The 14,919-nt window shown below is 54.3% G+C and overlaps 1 protein-coding gene across 3 annotated transcripts in view; it reads right to left on the reverse strand.

The window, feature by feature from the left end:
* Nucleotides 1-2,690: 2,690 nt before the first annotated feature.
* Nucleotides 2,691-14,919, reverse strand: part of TSPEAR (thrombospondin type laminin G domain and EAR repeats) — a 182,092-nt gene continuing 169,863 nt past the window's right edge. For all 3 annotated transcript variants that reach the window (XM_044751058.2, XM_070489033.1, XM_070489034.1), the window contains exons 10-12: nucleotides 12,267-12,454; nucleotides 9,659-9,760; nucleotides 2,691-6,820 (exon numbers count right to left, since the gene is read on the reverse strand). In XM_044751058.2, coding sequence (XP_044606993.1) covers nucleotides 6,667-6,820; nucleotides 9,659-9,760; nucleotides 12,267-12,454 — 444 coding nt within the window. In that variant the 3' untranslated portion in view covers nucleotides 2,691-6,666. The remainder of the gene's footprint in view (nucleotides 6,821-9,658; nucleotides 9,761-12,266; nucleotides 12,455-14,919) is intronic.

Raw genomic sequence — 14,919 nt, forward strand, 5'->3', positions numbered from 1 at the left:
GGTTTGGTGTATTTGACAATGTGTGATAGGGCATGAGAGCTCCCCCTACAGGTCTTCGCGACTCCAATTTAGTTGAGGTTTCTTTTATTAATTTCCAGTTTCTAGTAGGTTTCTAACTGACCCTCTGGTGCTTTTCCATGGGGCAAACAGACCATCGGTGAGGCATCCCCTGTGTCTTCTCTTTCTCACATGGCGTCTCTTACTGTGTCCTTTGCTCTCACCACCAAGGCCAGAACTGCCTGGACTTTGGTCCGTAAACAGAGGGCCAGCAGGCCCCTGAGCACATTCCTGATTATAATCCAAGGGCTCAAGGGTTTCATGGTAAACATATTGCTGCCTGTTGGTCTGAGAGCTGTCTTTGTCATTATGAGAATTAAGGACATCAAGATGGGTGCCCCCTTCGGAGAACTATTTGGTAGTTTGTTATAAACCCTAGCACCCAGCAGTTCTGTTCCTAGACATTTGCCAAGAGAAATAAAACATGTGTCCACGTGAAAACATTCAGTGATGTTTGTAGCAACCGCAAATGGGAAAGAAGCCCAAAGTCAATCAATAGGAGAATGGAGAAACAAATGATGGGATGGGGCAATAAAAATCAATAAAAATGAAAAATAAAAATCAGCAATTAAATGAGCAAACTGCAGGTGCATGCAATGACACGGATGAATCTCAGAAACATTGAGCCAAGTGAGAGAGGCAGATACAAGAGTGTGCTGTGTGATTCCATCGAAGGAAATCCAAAGACGGATGAAATGCCCAGGACACAAAGGAGGTGGCAGTGGGTGGGGATTGACGGGGACGAGGCACAAGGGGCCTTTTCAGGGACAGAAATGCTCTAGGCCTTGTCTGGGGAACAGCTGCAGGGATGTATACAATTGGCAAAACTCACTGAATGGAACACTTAAGATCTGTGCATTTTAATCAAATAAAATTAAGTAAATTAAACCAAAATAAAATTAAACAAAGATCAGAGCCCTTCACAAAATTAAAAACAATTCTTCAGAGTCATGGAAAGATCCACAGCCTGGCCGAGCTGCCCTTTGGTTTACTCCAGGTCTACTCTCATGCCCAGGACCCAACAGGATCCTTCAAGGGCTCACTTAATATTGAACCACTCTCCTTTAGGGAGGACACCCTCCTTGGGCGTTCTGTGTCATCAGTAGCTTTGGTGTGCGAGTGTGTGGTTTAAATAAATGAATCCCTGTTCAAAAGTAGGACAAGCCTGTCGCTTTCTTTCGGATGGGATCCTAAGTAGGAAAATACAGCTGAGCGGGTACGTGATGCCGGACCTGGGACGCTGTTGCCCTCTCACGCGTCCAGGCCCTGTGCTCCAGGCCTACAGCACTCATGTCACGGAATCCTTGCTGTAGCCCAAGGGAAGAAGGAACTTCTCCCTATTTTAGACCTGAGGGGACCTCATGGGACCAAGGTTCAGGGTAATTTGCTCAAGCTCAAACAGTAAGTGGGAGAAGCAGGAGATGAACCCCTCTCAGTCTGACTGGAAAGCTGTGCACTTCACAGTCCTGCCGGGCCATATCTACACAGCAAGTACACCTGGAGCACCTGCACCACGGGGCAGGCTGGGAGCACCTGGAGCACCTGCACCGTAGGGAAGGCTGGTACACCTGGGGCACCTGCACCACGGAGCAGGCTGGGAGCACCTGGAGCACCTGCACCACGGGGCAGGCTTGGAGCACCTGGAGCACCTGCACCACGGAGCAGGCTGGGAGCACCTGGAGCACCTGCACCACGGAGCAGGCTTGGAGCACCTGGAGCACCTGCACCACGGAGCAGGCTGGGAGCACCTGGAGCACCTGCACCATGGAGCAGGCTGGGAGCACCTGGAGCACCTGCACCACGGAGCAGGGTGGGAGCACCTGGAGCACCTGCACCACGGAGCAGGCTGGGAGCACCTGGAGCACCTACACCATGGAGCAGGCTGGGAGCACCTGGAGCACCTGCACCACGGAGCAGGCTGGGAGCACCTGGAGCGCCTGCACCACGGGGCAGGCTGGAAGCACCTGGAACGCCTGCACCACGGAGCAGGCTGGGAGCACCTGGAGCACCTGCACCACGGGGCAGGCTGGGAGCACCTGGAGCACCTGCACCACGGGGCAGGCTGGGAGCACCTGGAGCACCTGCACCATGGGGCAGGCTGGGAGCACCTGGAGCACCTGCACCACGGGGCAGGCTGGAAGCACCTGGAGCACCTGCACCGTAGGGAAGGCTGGTACACCTGGGGCACCTGCACCACGGAGCAGGCTGGGAGCACCTGGAGCACCTGCACCACGGGACAGGCTTGGAGCACCTGGAGCACCTGCATGATGGGGAAGGCTGGGAGCACCTGCAGCACTGCACCAAAGTTCCAGAGGAGGAGCCAGACACAAACAAGTTAACAAGCATGATCATTCCAAAGTTCGAAAAATGCTCTACATTAAACTAACGCGGTGAAGTGAGAGGGAAGGGATTGTTTTGTGCACCGTGGAGCACAGGGTGGGTGGGCCTTCTCTCACCCTGAGTCAGGGAGGCCCCTCTGAGGGGTGACATTGCTGAGAGGGAGGACAGGGAGCGTCAGCCTGGAAAGGAGCAGGTGCAAAGGCCAGGGGGATGGCGTTCAGCCTGAAGGAGGAGGAAGATGGGCAGGGGCAGGGAGGGGGAGGGCAGCCAGGCGGTCCTACAGGGCCTTGGGGTCCCTGTGAGGAATCTGGGTTCCAGCCACTGGAAGGTTTAACTGTGGCCAGAACTGTGTGGTCACATGTGTGCCCCCAGGCTCAGCAAAGCAGCTGGTTCAGAGTGGGCACTCAGCGTGAGCAAGCAGCTGTCACCACCCAGATATCAGCCAGCGCTGAGCTCCAGCTGTGAGCCAGACCCAGGGGTGGGGGCCAGCTGCCCAAGACACAGCCCCTGGCTGGAAGGGACTGGAAGATGTGTACATAAGAGGGTGTGTGCGCGCGTGTGTGTGTGTATCCAAATGTGGGGCATGTATGTTTGTGCGTGTATGTGTGTGGGGTGTGCATGCGTGTGTGGGTGCACGCACACCTGTGTGAGTGTGTGTGTGGTGGACGGTGGGGTGTGTCAGCGGGGGCAAGGTTAGGGGGTGCCCACAGGAAAAGTCCAACAACCCCGATGCCAGGAGTGATGACCACAGTGAAAAGAAGCCCCGGCAGATTTTGAACTAGGTCAAGCCACATCCTGGCAGGGCGATGGAAGAGGTGATTTCCACACACCTGTGATCCTTCCTCTTGTCATCTGTCATCCAGGAGGGGGCTTGGAGGTAAGGGGTGGGTGCAAACACTGCCGTGGACAGTATTCCTCCAGGAAATCCCAGCCTGGATAAAGTAACCCCGAATAAAAAGTGCAATTTGCACAAAGATGTTCTTAGAATATTATTTATCACAGTCAAGACTGTTGAATTCCTGTGGATTAACAAAAGCTGACCGGCTCATAAGCTCCAGAGCGACACCTCCAGGAAGCACAACGCGGCCGTCAAAATGACGAGAATGTGGCCACGTCAAACCGTAGGCAAATTCACACGAAACCGCTGGCCGCCTTGCGAGTGTTCGTCCACAGGCCAACGCAGAGGAGCTTGCTCGGAAGACGCGAATATTCTAACGTCTTCATGTTCCCCTTCTTGTGCACATTCATGATTTAAACAAACTTGATTCATGGCGTTTTGTCCCCACCCAGTAGAACAGAGATCCGATGTTGTGCTGAGGACCCGGTGGCAACATTTGATCATTGCCGAAGTCCTGGGCAGAGATACAGTCGCTCCCTCTGTGTCTGATGCTGCCCTGGCACAGATGCCGTCCACCTCCTTCCTCCTGGGGTACCAGGCCCCTCAGCGATGAGCTGGACACCATGGCGACACCTGCAGGGCAGAGAGGCAGTCGGAGGATGTCTGGGTCACCCCAGGGGAGACGCTGTGGAGGATGGGTGCTTGGGGAGTGTGGGCCAGCGCCCAGTTCACCCATCCCCCGTGGGAAACTGAAGTTGGCAATTGGGAAGTGGCAGGTGGGACTAACATGAGGAGTCCTGACCCCCGAGTGCCTGTGCCCGTTGGCACGTTGTGTTCCTCAGGGCTCCCCAGAGAAACAGCACCAACTGCGTGTGTGTAGAGAGAGAAGAGATTGATTATCAGGAAGTGGCTCAGGTGATCGTGGAGGGTGGTGAGCCCGAATCTGCAGGGTGGTGGCGTGCGGGAGACCCAAGAGAGCCATGGAGCCGTTCCGGTCTGAAGGTTGTCCTCCTGGAGAATCCTTCTTGCTCAGGGAGGCTGGGCTTTTGTTCCGTTCAGGCCTTCAACTGATTGGGTGAGGCCCCCACCTCATGGAGGGTAATCTGCTTTTCCCTGAGCCCATCGATTTAAGTGTTCATCCCATCCATACACATTCCCCGGGCTGACATGTAAAACTGACCATCCCAGCCATGGAGGCTGGGGTCTTGGAGGCCCCTGCAGGGCTCCCGGCCTGAGTGGGCTCCCCTCTCCTGTGTGGGTACCCTGCCTCTGGGGGCACTTCTGGGGGTCTGCCTGTGGAGTGAGCCCCGAGATGACAGGCTACTGCCCCCTAGCTGACCTTGTCCTGAGCTTGCCTCCCCACAGGCCACCCCAGCCCATGATTCTCCTTTTGTCCCTCTTTCTATGGGCTGCTCAGGCCTGGCTCAGACCCCAGTTAAAATCAGAAGCCATTCCCCCAGCAGCCCCCACGAGGTGCGGCTTGTCCCTCTCAGGGAGGGTGGGCACATGGAGCAAATCCAAATACAGACACCCACTTGGATCTGAATTTCAGAATGGTAGTAATCGCTCCTTTAGTCGATGTTCTATGCGATATTCGGGAGACGTATACTTGAAGAGCATTCATTGTTTCAAACTTAACCGGGGAGCCTGCACTTCTGTCTGGCACTCTCGGCCACCCTCCCTGGACCAGCAGAGGCAGGGCCGTCACTGTAATCCCTGGGCCCAGACACACACAGGCCCCTGGCTACCCAGGGCAGGGACACGGCCGGGCTTCGCTGACAGCAGGCGTGCTGCAGTGGGGCCTGACTTGGAGGGAGGGGCAGATCCTCTTTCACAAAACATTGAGTGTAAGCACAGGGCGACGGGGAAGCGGGGCACAGCCAGGGAATTACCCCAGAGGACGTCCTAGCCCTGGGACTTTCTCACACAGGTGCCCTGGCCTGGCCCCAGACGCCCCGACCCCAACTCTCGGCTGTGCTCCTGGGGGAGGGGACATCCCTGTCTGAGGTCATCCCCAGCCTTCCCCGAGGCACGTGGCCCACTTATTGGTCTGAAGAAGGCTCTAGAAAAATCTGAGCTTTTGGCAATCAGGAGGGCCCTGGTTGCGGTCTTGGAATCACAGATCTGGTCTGGCCCGAGGAGGAGCAGGCTCTGCACAGGCTTCCTTTCTGGGGCTCAGGTCTCACGTGGAGCCCACCATGGGAGCCAGGACTTGGCTGGCTGGAGCTGCCACTATGCCCCTGGCTATGTGATCTTGGGCAAAAATCACTGAGAATTTCAAGATAGAAACAGCACAGCGTTGAACCAAGTGTGCAGCCTTCCTGCGCTGAGCTCCTGGCTCCCATCCCGCAGAGCATCCACTCTCTGGGCAGGTGGGGTGTGGATAACGGAGAAAGCCTGGCCTTGCCACCACCCCGGGGTCTGCCCACAGGGCCTTCCCAGCCAAGTGTCTGGCACAGAGCCTTTCTCTTCCACCCAGAGGCCTGCCCGGTGGTGCTGGTGCCTACTCTCGTCCTCCTCCAGGTTCCTGGGGCGGGTGTCGTGTCAGACCCAGCAGCCATCCCAGGGAGGCAGGAGGCCCCCTCTCGGTGCAGGGTCAGGGGCCCTAGACATGGAGGAGCTGAGCGAACGCTGGTCCCAGGGAGACATCCCAAGTCCATCCTGCACCACGAGGCCAGCTGCGGTGCCTGGGGAGGCCAGCCTGGGCGCAGAGGCACAGGGCCCGGCAGACCAGCAGGGTCTCCCGTGGGTGCGGCCGTGGGGAGGAGAGGGGGAACGTGCCCAGCAATGCCCGTGATTCCTGATCTAACCCTACCCTCGCTGCTTTCATGGGTAAACTGAGGCCGGAGGAAGAAGCTCCCTGCAGAGGAGAGGCACCCTCCGTCTGCATGGTGACTAGGGACCCAAGGGCGCATCCCGCTGTGGTGGCAGAGCGAGGCCCACGGCCCAGTGACGCGCTCGCCCAGAGTCGAGTCCCCACCAGGAACGCGCAGACGCAGCCGAGCTTTCTGTAGAGAGCATCATAAATATATTTCCATAGAGACAGAATACAATAAATAGCTGGTACGAACATGGAAAACAGCGGCAAGCCTGTCCCGAGTCTGGGCTCGCCAACGGGGAAGGTGACGTAGGCCCTGCTGATTTTGAGGTAAAACTTTGTGTGAACTTTTCCTTTGAAGGGAAATCCCTGTGGGGCACCCAGATGAGCAGGGGCAGCTCTGGTCTTCCGCCTGACCGTCCACCAGCCACGGGGTCCGGCCACCACGGTTCCCGGGGCGGAGAGGTGATGGATGTCCCCGACTGCATAAGGGCCAGGGAGGATGCAGTGGAAGCCATGCTGCCTGGGCTCGTCCCCCTGGAGCTTCCAGGGTTCCTTGGCAGGGTTCTGGGGTGCGGCCAGGCAGGTCCTGTTCCTGGGGGCCCCGGGGCCATCACCCCGTCCTCAGCCTCAGGACCCGGGAGAGGGGCTCCTTGGCGCTGGAGTAGATGAGGTAGGCGCCGGCCGCGGTGCGGAAGGCTTCCCAGTCCCTGCAGCCAAAGGTCGGGAGGCTGTGCATGGCCACGAAGCCTTCGTATCCCTGCCACCTGCGGGGAGAGACACGTCAGCCGGGGGACAGGGACGGCCAAGCGCACTGGGGCGTCGGGGCTGCCCCCGGCCCGTAACTCCCACCCGACCCGGCTCTGTGATCCTCTCCCACTGGGCATGGCGTGGAGGGGCCTCTCATCCCTGGGCTGCACGAGCTCCCCAGGCTGCAAGCAGAAAGCTGGGCTGGCGGGGGCCTTCTCAGCCTGCAAAGAGGGAAACTGAGGCCCAGAAGGGGGAACTGCCCTGTCCTAGACCTTACAGCTCCTCACAACTATCCAGGATAAGAATGTCCTCGGGGCACCCCTGACGGGACGTGGGGGGGATGGGAGGGGGTCCTGGCAGTTCCAATGGGTAACTGCAGGGGCCGAGCCAATGTCCCTCCCCACCCCTGGGGGCGGGGTGGACAGCGAGGCAGGTGCCCTCAAACACACCCCCGTCACCACACACACGGGGATGGCCGCCTGTTTTTCAGTGAAGGAAACATGCTCCCTGCACACGGCTCGGCGACCCCATGCCATGTTAGGATGCCCCACCCGCCACCATCCTGCCACTGCACAGCAGCGGTTCCTAGATCTCGTCCTTCAAAAGGGATTTATGGACAGCTGGTTCCATTTTCACAGGGTGGAATCCCCAAAGCAGGGCCTGGATCAAAGACACGAACAGTTTTAATTTTCATGTTTTTCCACGTTACTTTCTAGAAAGGCTGGGGGATTCCTGTCCCCATGGGAAAGGGCCAGGACCCCCTCCCCCCACATATACACACACACCTGCCACGCGGCACGGTGGGTCGTTAAACAGCTTCCAAATTGGCATGGGGAAAATGCACCATCCTTGGGCTTTGAGAAAAACTTCTAACATGTTTATCCACATTTTTCCTTTTTTCTTCTGAAAATTCCCGTTCCTATCTTTTGCCCATTTTTCCAAATTTGAGAATATCCTTTATTAATTTGTAGGGGTTCCTTTTCTGCCATATGTGTGGTAAACAGTTCGTCTTTTGACTTTGAATAGGATGTCTTCTTCCATATAAAACTTTTAAATTTGGGTAGGCAGCTGGGGAAAGAGGCCCCCATGTCTTTGTGTAACTTTGAGGTTTTATAAGGTCATCTTAGCTTTTCTTCTGACATTTCTGTTGTTTAATCTTTTACACTTAGATCCTTATAAACTTTAATCCTGATAAAATTTGTTTTTGTATCTAATATGAAGCAGGGGTAAAGCTTTGTTTTCTTCCAGATGGAAAGAAAATTACATGAAATTATTTTATTAAGTAATGCATCCTTTTCTTATTGAATTGAAATGCAACACACATCATCACAGCAAAGGATCATAAATTACCGGCTCTCTTCCAGACTGTCTTCTATTTCTCTCATGTATTTGTTTATTTCTGGCAAAAATCAGCCCGCTTTATTTACATGTGGTCCAGGCCTCCGTCGCTATTCTTCCTTTTCAAAATTTTCTTGACCATCTTTGAAAATTTATTCTTTCACATGAAATTTAAAATTACTTTGTTATGTTGAAAAATTTACAGCAATAAATTAGAAAGTCTAAAGAAAATCTATGACTTTTCTAGTAAAATATAGATGACCAAAATTGTCTCAAGAAGAGATGGGAAACCTGATTGAACCAATAACCGTGGGAGAAATTGGACCAGCCGGTCAAGAGACATCACGGAAAAGGCACCAGGTCCAGATCGCTTTGTAACTGAATTTGACCTAATGGTAAAGAAAACAGATAAATCCTCCCGTTCAAACTATGCCAGGCCACAAGTGCAGGTGGAAGACTCTGCAGCAGGCTTCTATAGTCAGGCTCCATCTCAAACGGGACAGAGGTCAAGGCCCCAAAAGAAAACCACAGAACGATTTCATCCCCTGGTAAAGAGTCTGAAATCAGCCATAAACGGTCAGTAGCCAGTGGCATATTAAATAATTACACATCATCATTCAGTGGCCTTTGTCCCAGGAGTGCAAGGACACCTTCATGCCACTACTATCCAAGATTGTTCTGGAATTTCTAGCTAATTAAGAAGACTAGATAAGCGGTGGAAACATTAGCAGTGAAGAGGCAAGTTGCCTTTATTTGCAGATGTAACTGTATCCCCAGAAGGCTCATGGGATTCTTCAGAAAACTGTTAGAACTGACAAGATAATTTGGTTGGGTGGCTAGACACAAAAATTAATTGTCACAGGGCCGGCCCCGTGGCCGAGTGGTTAAGTTTGCGCGCTCCGCTTCGGCGGCCCAGGGTTTCACAGGTTCGGATCCTGGGCTCGGACATGGCACCGCTTGTCAGGCCACATTGAGTTGGCGTCCCACGTGCCACAACTAGGAGGACCCACAACTAGAATCTACAACTACGTGCTGGGCGGCTTTGGGGAGAAGGAAAAGAAAAAGAAGATTGGCGACAGATGTTAGCTCAGGTGCCAATCTTTAAAAAAGATTAATTGTCACATAAGCAGGTGGAAACGGAAATGAAAGATCCCAGCTGTGGTGCTTACAATAGTTGAAAAACTCCCAGAAATGAATTTAAAAAGAATGCCTCAGGGCCTGTAGGAGAAAAGGGAAAATTGCGCTGAAGGACACGATAAATGGAGAGACCTACCATCGTCTGATCGAACGCTGAATAGAATAAAATATCAATAACCCTCAGATTCGTGTGTCGCATACTGCATGACTGGCGGGTCAGCTGGCTAACCCCAGGGGCGTGACCCAGACTCAGCCTGCCTTCAGGGGCACCCAGCCCAGTGGCCTGTGACTCACTCTGAGCCTGGGGTCACCGTCAGGGAAGGTGAGCGACCCCAGGTGAACCAGGTGGTGAGGAAGGGCCCAGCCCGGCAGCTCCTTACCTGTAAATAATACTGTTGACCGAGAAGGTTTTCCCGTCGAAGGAGTTTGCAACCACTAGGAAATAGTCCTCTCCCACAGAGAAGAACTCCCAGTCCAAGGCGCTGAGGAGGAGGAAGCAGGCCCAAGTTAGGACGCGGGGCTCCCAGACGCTGCCAGGGAGCTCGGGGCGCCGGCTTCAGGCCGATTCTCCCCCGAATCCCAGGCCCCGGGGGCTAGGGCCCACCTCCAAAACCCACGGAAGGGGGAGCAACTTCCTCAGTCACATGGTGACTGCTCTATTCCAGGGAAATGCAAATCAGTCATTCACTTAAAATTTTTTTTTAAATTTTTTAATTGTGGTAAAATACATGTAACGTAAAATTTGCCTTTTTAACCATTTTTAAGTGTACAGCTCGATGGCATTAAGTCCGTTCACACTGTTGTGCAACCGTCACCACCATCTGTCTCCAGAACTGTCTCATCTTCCCAAACTGAAACTCTGTCCCCATTAAACGCTAACTCCCCATCCTCCTGCCCCAGCCCCTGGTACCACCAGTCCACTTTCTGTGGATTTGACTCCTCTAGGGACCTCATATCAAGTGGAACCACACAGTGGTTATCTTTTGTGACTGGCTTATCTCACTCAGCACAATGTCCTCAAGGTTCATTCCCGTGGCAGCAGGTGTCAGGATTTCACTCCTTTTTAAGGCTGAGTGATATTCCTTTGTATGAATGGACCAGATTCTGTTTATCCCGTCATCCATCAATGCACACGTGGGTTCCAAGTGTGAACAGTGATGCTACGAACATGGGTGCAAAACTCTCACTTTGAAGAGGTTGAAATAATCAAGAGGAAAAGTCCCATGCTGGTGGTCACTCCCTGAGGGCGCAGCACCCCCTGGAGGCGGGAACTTGAGGACGCTGGCTGAGAGGTCACCCATTTGCCCCCGGCTCCCTCCCTGAGACCACCCAGGTGCCGACAGCACGTTCCCCTGCGTTTGGAAGCCGGGGCTCTTACTGCTCACCGACGCTGCATTGTGTCTTAGACGAGAGCCTCCTGGACTTGCTAAGGGTCAGCCTGTGCTCAGAGATGGTCAGTTCTGAGAGATCTGACAAGCGGACTCTTGGAAGAGCTCCCCAGAGCCCCCGACCCTCTGAGGAGCCCACCTGGGCTGTCAGCCCTGGCTCACCATCGCCTCTCTGCTTACTGCAGGCCCTGTGCCCACTTTACAGATGAACTGAGGCTGAGGCCTTGCAGCAAGCAGGAGTCAGCCAGCTGCCAGAGGCCAGGCTGGTGCATCCCCGTCCAGTGGCCTCAGGGCTGTGGCCTGTTCAGGCAGCAGAGGGTCACCCTCCCTTGGTGGAGACTCACCTCTGGGTTCCTTCTCTGTGGGAACTGAGGGCGCTGGCCCAGAGCTGGGTGCTCACGCAGGACCCTGGGAGTGAGAGGGCCCACAGAGGCACCTGGGGACACACAGGGCAGGGTGGAGGCCAGTGGGGGTCCGGGGGCTCCCACTCCTTCCTTCTCCCATTGGCCAGGGTCATGTCTCAGGCCCCTCCCAGTGATGGCCAGTTATGACTCAGCTCCAGAGTGGTGGCCGTGACTTTGCTCACTGAGGAGTGGCCCTCAGAGCCCCGACCTGTGGGGAGCCCCCGCCTGTGGGGTGGGCCCTGGGCAGTGGGGCAGCCGTGTGGTTCTCGTGCATTGTCCCTCCAGTCGTAACAGGGTTCTAAAACCAAGGCCCGCAGAAAAGAAGTGAACAGCGAAGTTCTGACTCACACTGTCCGTGCCCTGGCTCCTCTCAGGGGCCGCCTCGGCTGGACCCGGGAGAAGGTAAGGGGTCAGCCAGGACTTCTGTTTGCCTCCAAAGCAGCACGACAGGAGTGACATGGACAGGAACCCAAAGTGTATTTTTATTCTTCAGAACCACACCATTTGGTCAAAAGGTAGAAACAACCCACATGACCATCAGCGGATGAACAGGTAAAGGGATGTAGTCTGTCCCTATGACGTACGCCATGTGGCCACGAGAGGAACGAAGAGCTGGCGCCTGCCACGACGTGGATGGACCTTGAAAACATGATGCTGAGCGAAAGAAGCCAGACACAAAAGGCCACCTACTGTATACTCCACTCATCCGACACGTCCAGAAACGGGAAGTCCATGGGGACAGAAAGTAGACTGGAGGCCACCAGGGCCTGGGGGAGACAGGGCAGAGGGAGTGACAGCTAAAGGGCAGAGGGCTTCTTTTCGAGGTGATGAAAATGTTCTAAAGTTACCTGTGGTGCTGGCTGCACGTATCTGTGAATTTAATGAAAACCACTGAGTTGTAAAAAATAAACAAGCAAACCAACTGCACCGTTTGAAAGCAATTAGAGCCGAGATGACAAATACGAGCCACAGAACCAGTCGGCTGCCCTGAGAAGGTCCACGCCCCATTGGAGAGGGAGGTCACATTGCACCTCCAGGAGCCAGCAGACTTCTACCCGGAGCCCCCCGGCGCGTGGCTGCTGCCTGCTCCAGGCTGGCTCCCAGGAAGCCACGCGACGGTTCCAAAGGGCATCTCCGACACCAAGCCCAGCCCCGGCCTTGCCCCGACCTTCCAGCCCTCCAGCCTCAGCGGGTACCTGCAGGTGAGGACCTCCTGGAACTTGACGAAGGCCTGGGCGCTGACGTTCAGCTCGTAGATGACGGAGTTGATGACGTAGGAGTCGTTCTGTACCTGCATTTCCACGTCGTAGCTGTGGCTGTTGGCCACAGCCAGAAAGGTCCTCTCTCCGATGCGGAAGACCTCCCAGTCCGCGGCGCCAAACGTCTGGATGGAACGAGAAGGCGGCAGAGAGCACCCGTGAACAGACCCCTCAGCATGGCCCAGTGCGGCCCTGAGGAGAAGCATCTGCCCCACAGACACTGCCTGGGCACCTACCTGGTGCTCCCGGGCTGGCTTGGCTCACTCTCCCAGCCTCACCAACCACCACTCCCTTTTACGAACGTGAGTGCCAATGTGCCCATACGAAGAGCTCATCCGCGTGGAGTGCTTCTTAGCCATCTGTGCCTCCCACTCCCCCATACCCCAATGCTGCCCATCCTGCGAGGTCCAGCTGCAACAACACCTCTTCCAAGGAGCCCTCCCTGCTTCCTCCAGTCGTGCTCTGAACTTAGGAGCAATGTCTAGGTACCTCCTGTGTTTCTTACTGCATGCTGTCCCTGGCCTGAGGTTCTCCTTTGGCTCTATCGATAGTCTACCTCTGGGCTCCTGTGCAGGCTGTTCCTCTGTAAATACTGATCACCCTTGAGGGTGAGGTGGCATGGGGCCACAGGGCTGGATTTTGACACAAATGGTGAGCTTCGAAGCCTTTGCCCAGACCGTGAGCTGCACGAGCTGATTTGCACACGGGGTCCATGAGGAGGAAGTTTATGTCCAGGTATGGCCAGCATCTCAGGGATAATGGGAGGGGCGGTGCAAGGAGAAGGAGAAGCCCAGAGAAATCCCGATCCAGGTCCCAGGCTGAGCCCCACAGGGAGAGGGCAGGGCAGAAATGAAAGGAGACACTTTCCTGGGGAAGAGGTGTGGGTGCAGGGAGAGGCCCCATGGGGCGGGGGTCAGTGTGGGAGAGGCAGAATGTGGCGGCTCCCTGTGGTGGGGGCCTGTGGCTGAGGGAAGAGAGTGTAAATGCTCTCAGGGGGCCCCGAGCATCAGCAGAAAGGGGACTGAGTCAACTCGTCTGCTCCCATGGGCTGGGGAGGGCTGTGGAAGCCCCCCTGGTGGCCTTTGCGTTGAAACTGTCTTTGGAATTCTTGCTTCCTGGCTCTCAGGTTCTGATACTGGTGCGGAAACTCATACTAGACTCACCCTCCTGAGAGCGATTGTAAACTCTGGATGAAATACTTAAAAATGCATACAACTGCTGAAGGTTCTGGAGAGCGGCCGAGGGCAGGCAGAGACTGCAGGGGATGCGAACGTGCCCCCTGAACGCCTGTTTTCCTGCGTCTTCCTCTGAGGATGCTCATCCCATGGCAGGTGGGCATGGCACTCGAGTGGACACAGCAGGCTGGTTGGACAGGGACGCTGAGGTGAGAGTTTAAGGCTTCCAGAGTGTCTAGGAACAGAAGGGAATGTCCCAGAGAGGAGGGAGCCACAGCAGGGGAGCCCCAGGATCTCCTATTAACTTCTCTCAGGTCGTTGTCTGGCTGCTGAACTGCGCACACAGGGAGCAAGATTCCAGGGACCCAGAGACAGACAGCAGCTGAGAGGCTAACGGACCTGACCAGAGACTTCAGGAGCTGGGGAAACACCTGGCAAAGGTGACCTACGATCAAGAGAAGAAACAGCACATAGAAACAGGCTGACAGCATGCAAATACTGGAGGCAGCAGACAAAACTGGACTATAACCATGATAAGAATTTATAGGGAAATATGAATGAAATGAGCAATGAGCTGGGAAAACTCACAGAGACAGGAAAACTCTAAAAAGAGCCAAACAGAAATCCTGTAACTGAAAACTATAATGTTTATACCCATAAATTTACTAGATGGGATCAAGAGCTGCAACCCAGAACAAAGAATCAGTGAACTAGAAGACAGACCAGTAGGAATTATCTGAATTGAAGCACAAAACGGCAAAAAAAGATTACAATAAGTTAGAGCGAACAGGGCCTTGATGACCTCTGGGATAATACTGTGTGGTCTGATGGACATGGAATTAGGTCACAGAAGGAAAGGAAAGGAAAATGAGGCAGAAAAAACATTCAAAGAAGTGATGGGTAAAATTTTTCCAAATTTGATAAAAACACCAAACCACAGATCCGAGAAGATCAGAGACAGAAAGCAGAGTAACTACAAAAGGGCCATGTCTAATTTGATAAAAACACCAAACCACAGATCCGAGAAGATCAGAGACAGAAAGCAGAGTAACTACAAAAGAGCCACGTCTAGATACATCGTACTCGAAGAGCTGGAAAGAGAAGATGAAAAGAGAACCTGAAAAGCAGCCAGAGAGAAGAGTTACATTCAGTACAGAGAAACAACGATGCTACTGGTACCCGACTTCCCATCGGAAACAACGGAAGCTCCACGTCAACAGAAAGACATCTTCGAAATAACTGAAAGAAAGAATGGGAACTCAGAATTCTACAACCAGTGAAAATATCCTGCAAGCGAAAATGAGGTCATTTTCAGATAAAAGCGATAGAATGAATTGCCAGCAGACCTGCTTTCCTAGAAACACTGAAGAAAGCTACTAAGGCTGAAGGTGGGTTACGCCAGATGAGATCAGAAT

The sequence above is a fragment of the Equus asinus genome, chromosome 18 (assembly GCF_041296235.1).
Source record: "Equus asinus isolate D_3611 breed Donkey chromosome 18, EquAss-T2T_v2, whole genome shotgun sequence".
NCBI classification, from domain to species: domain Eukaryota; kingdom Metazoa; phylum Chordata; class Mammalia; order Perissodactyla; family Equidae; genus Equus; species Equus asinus.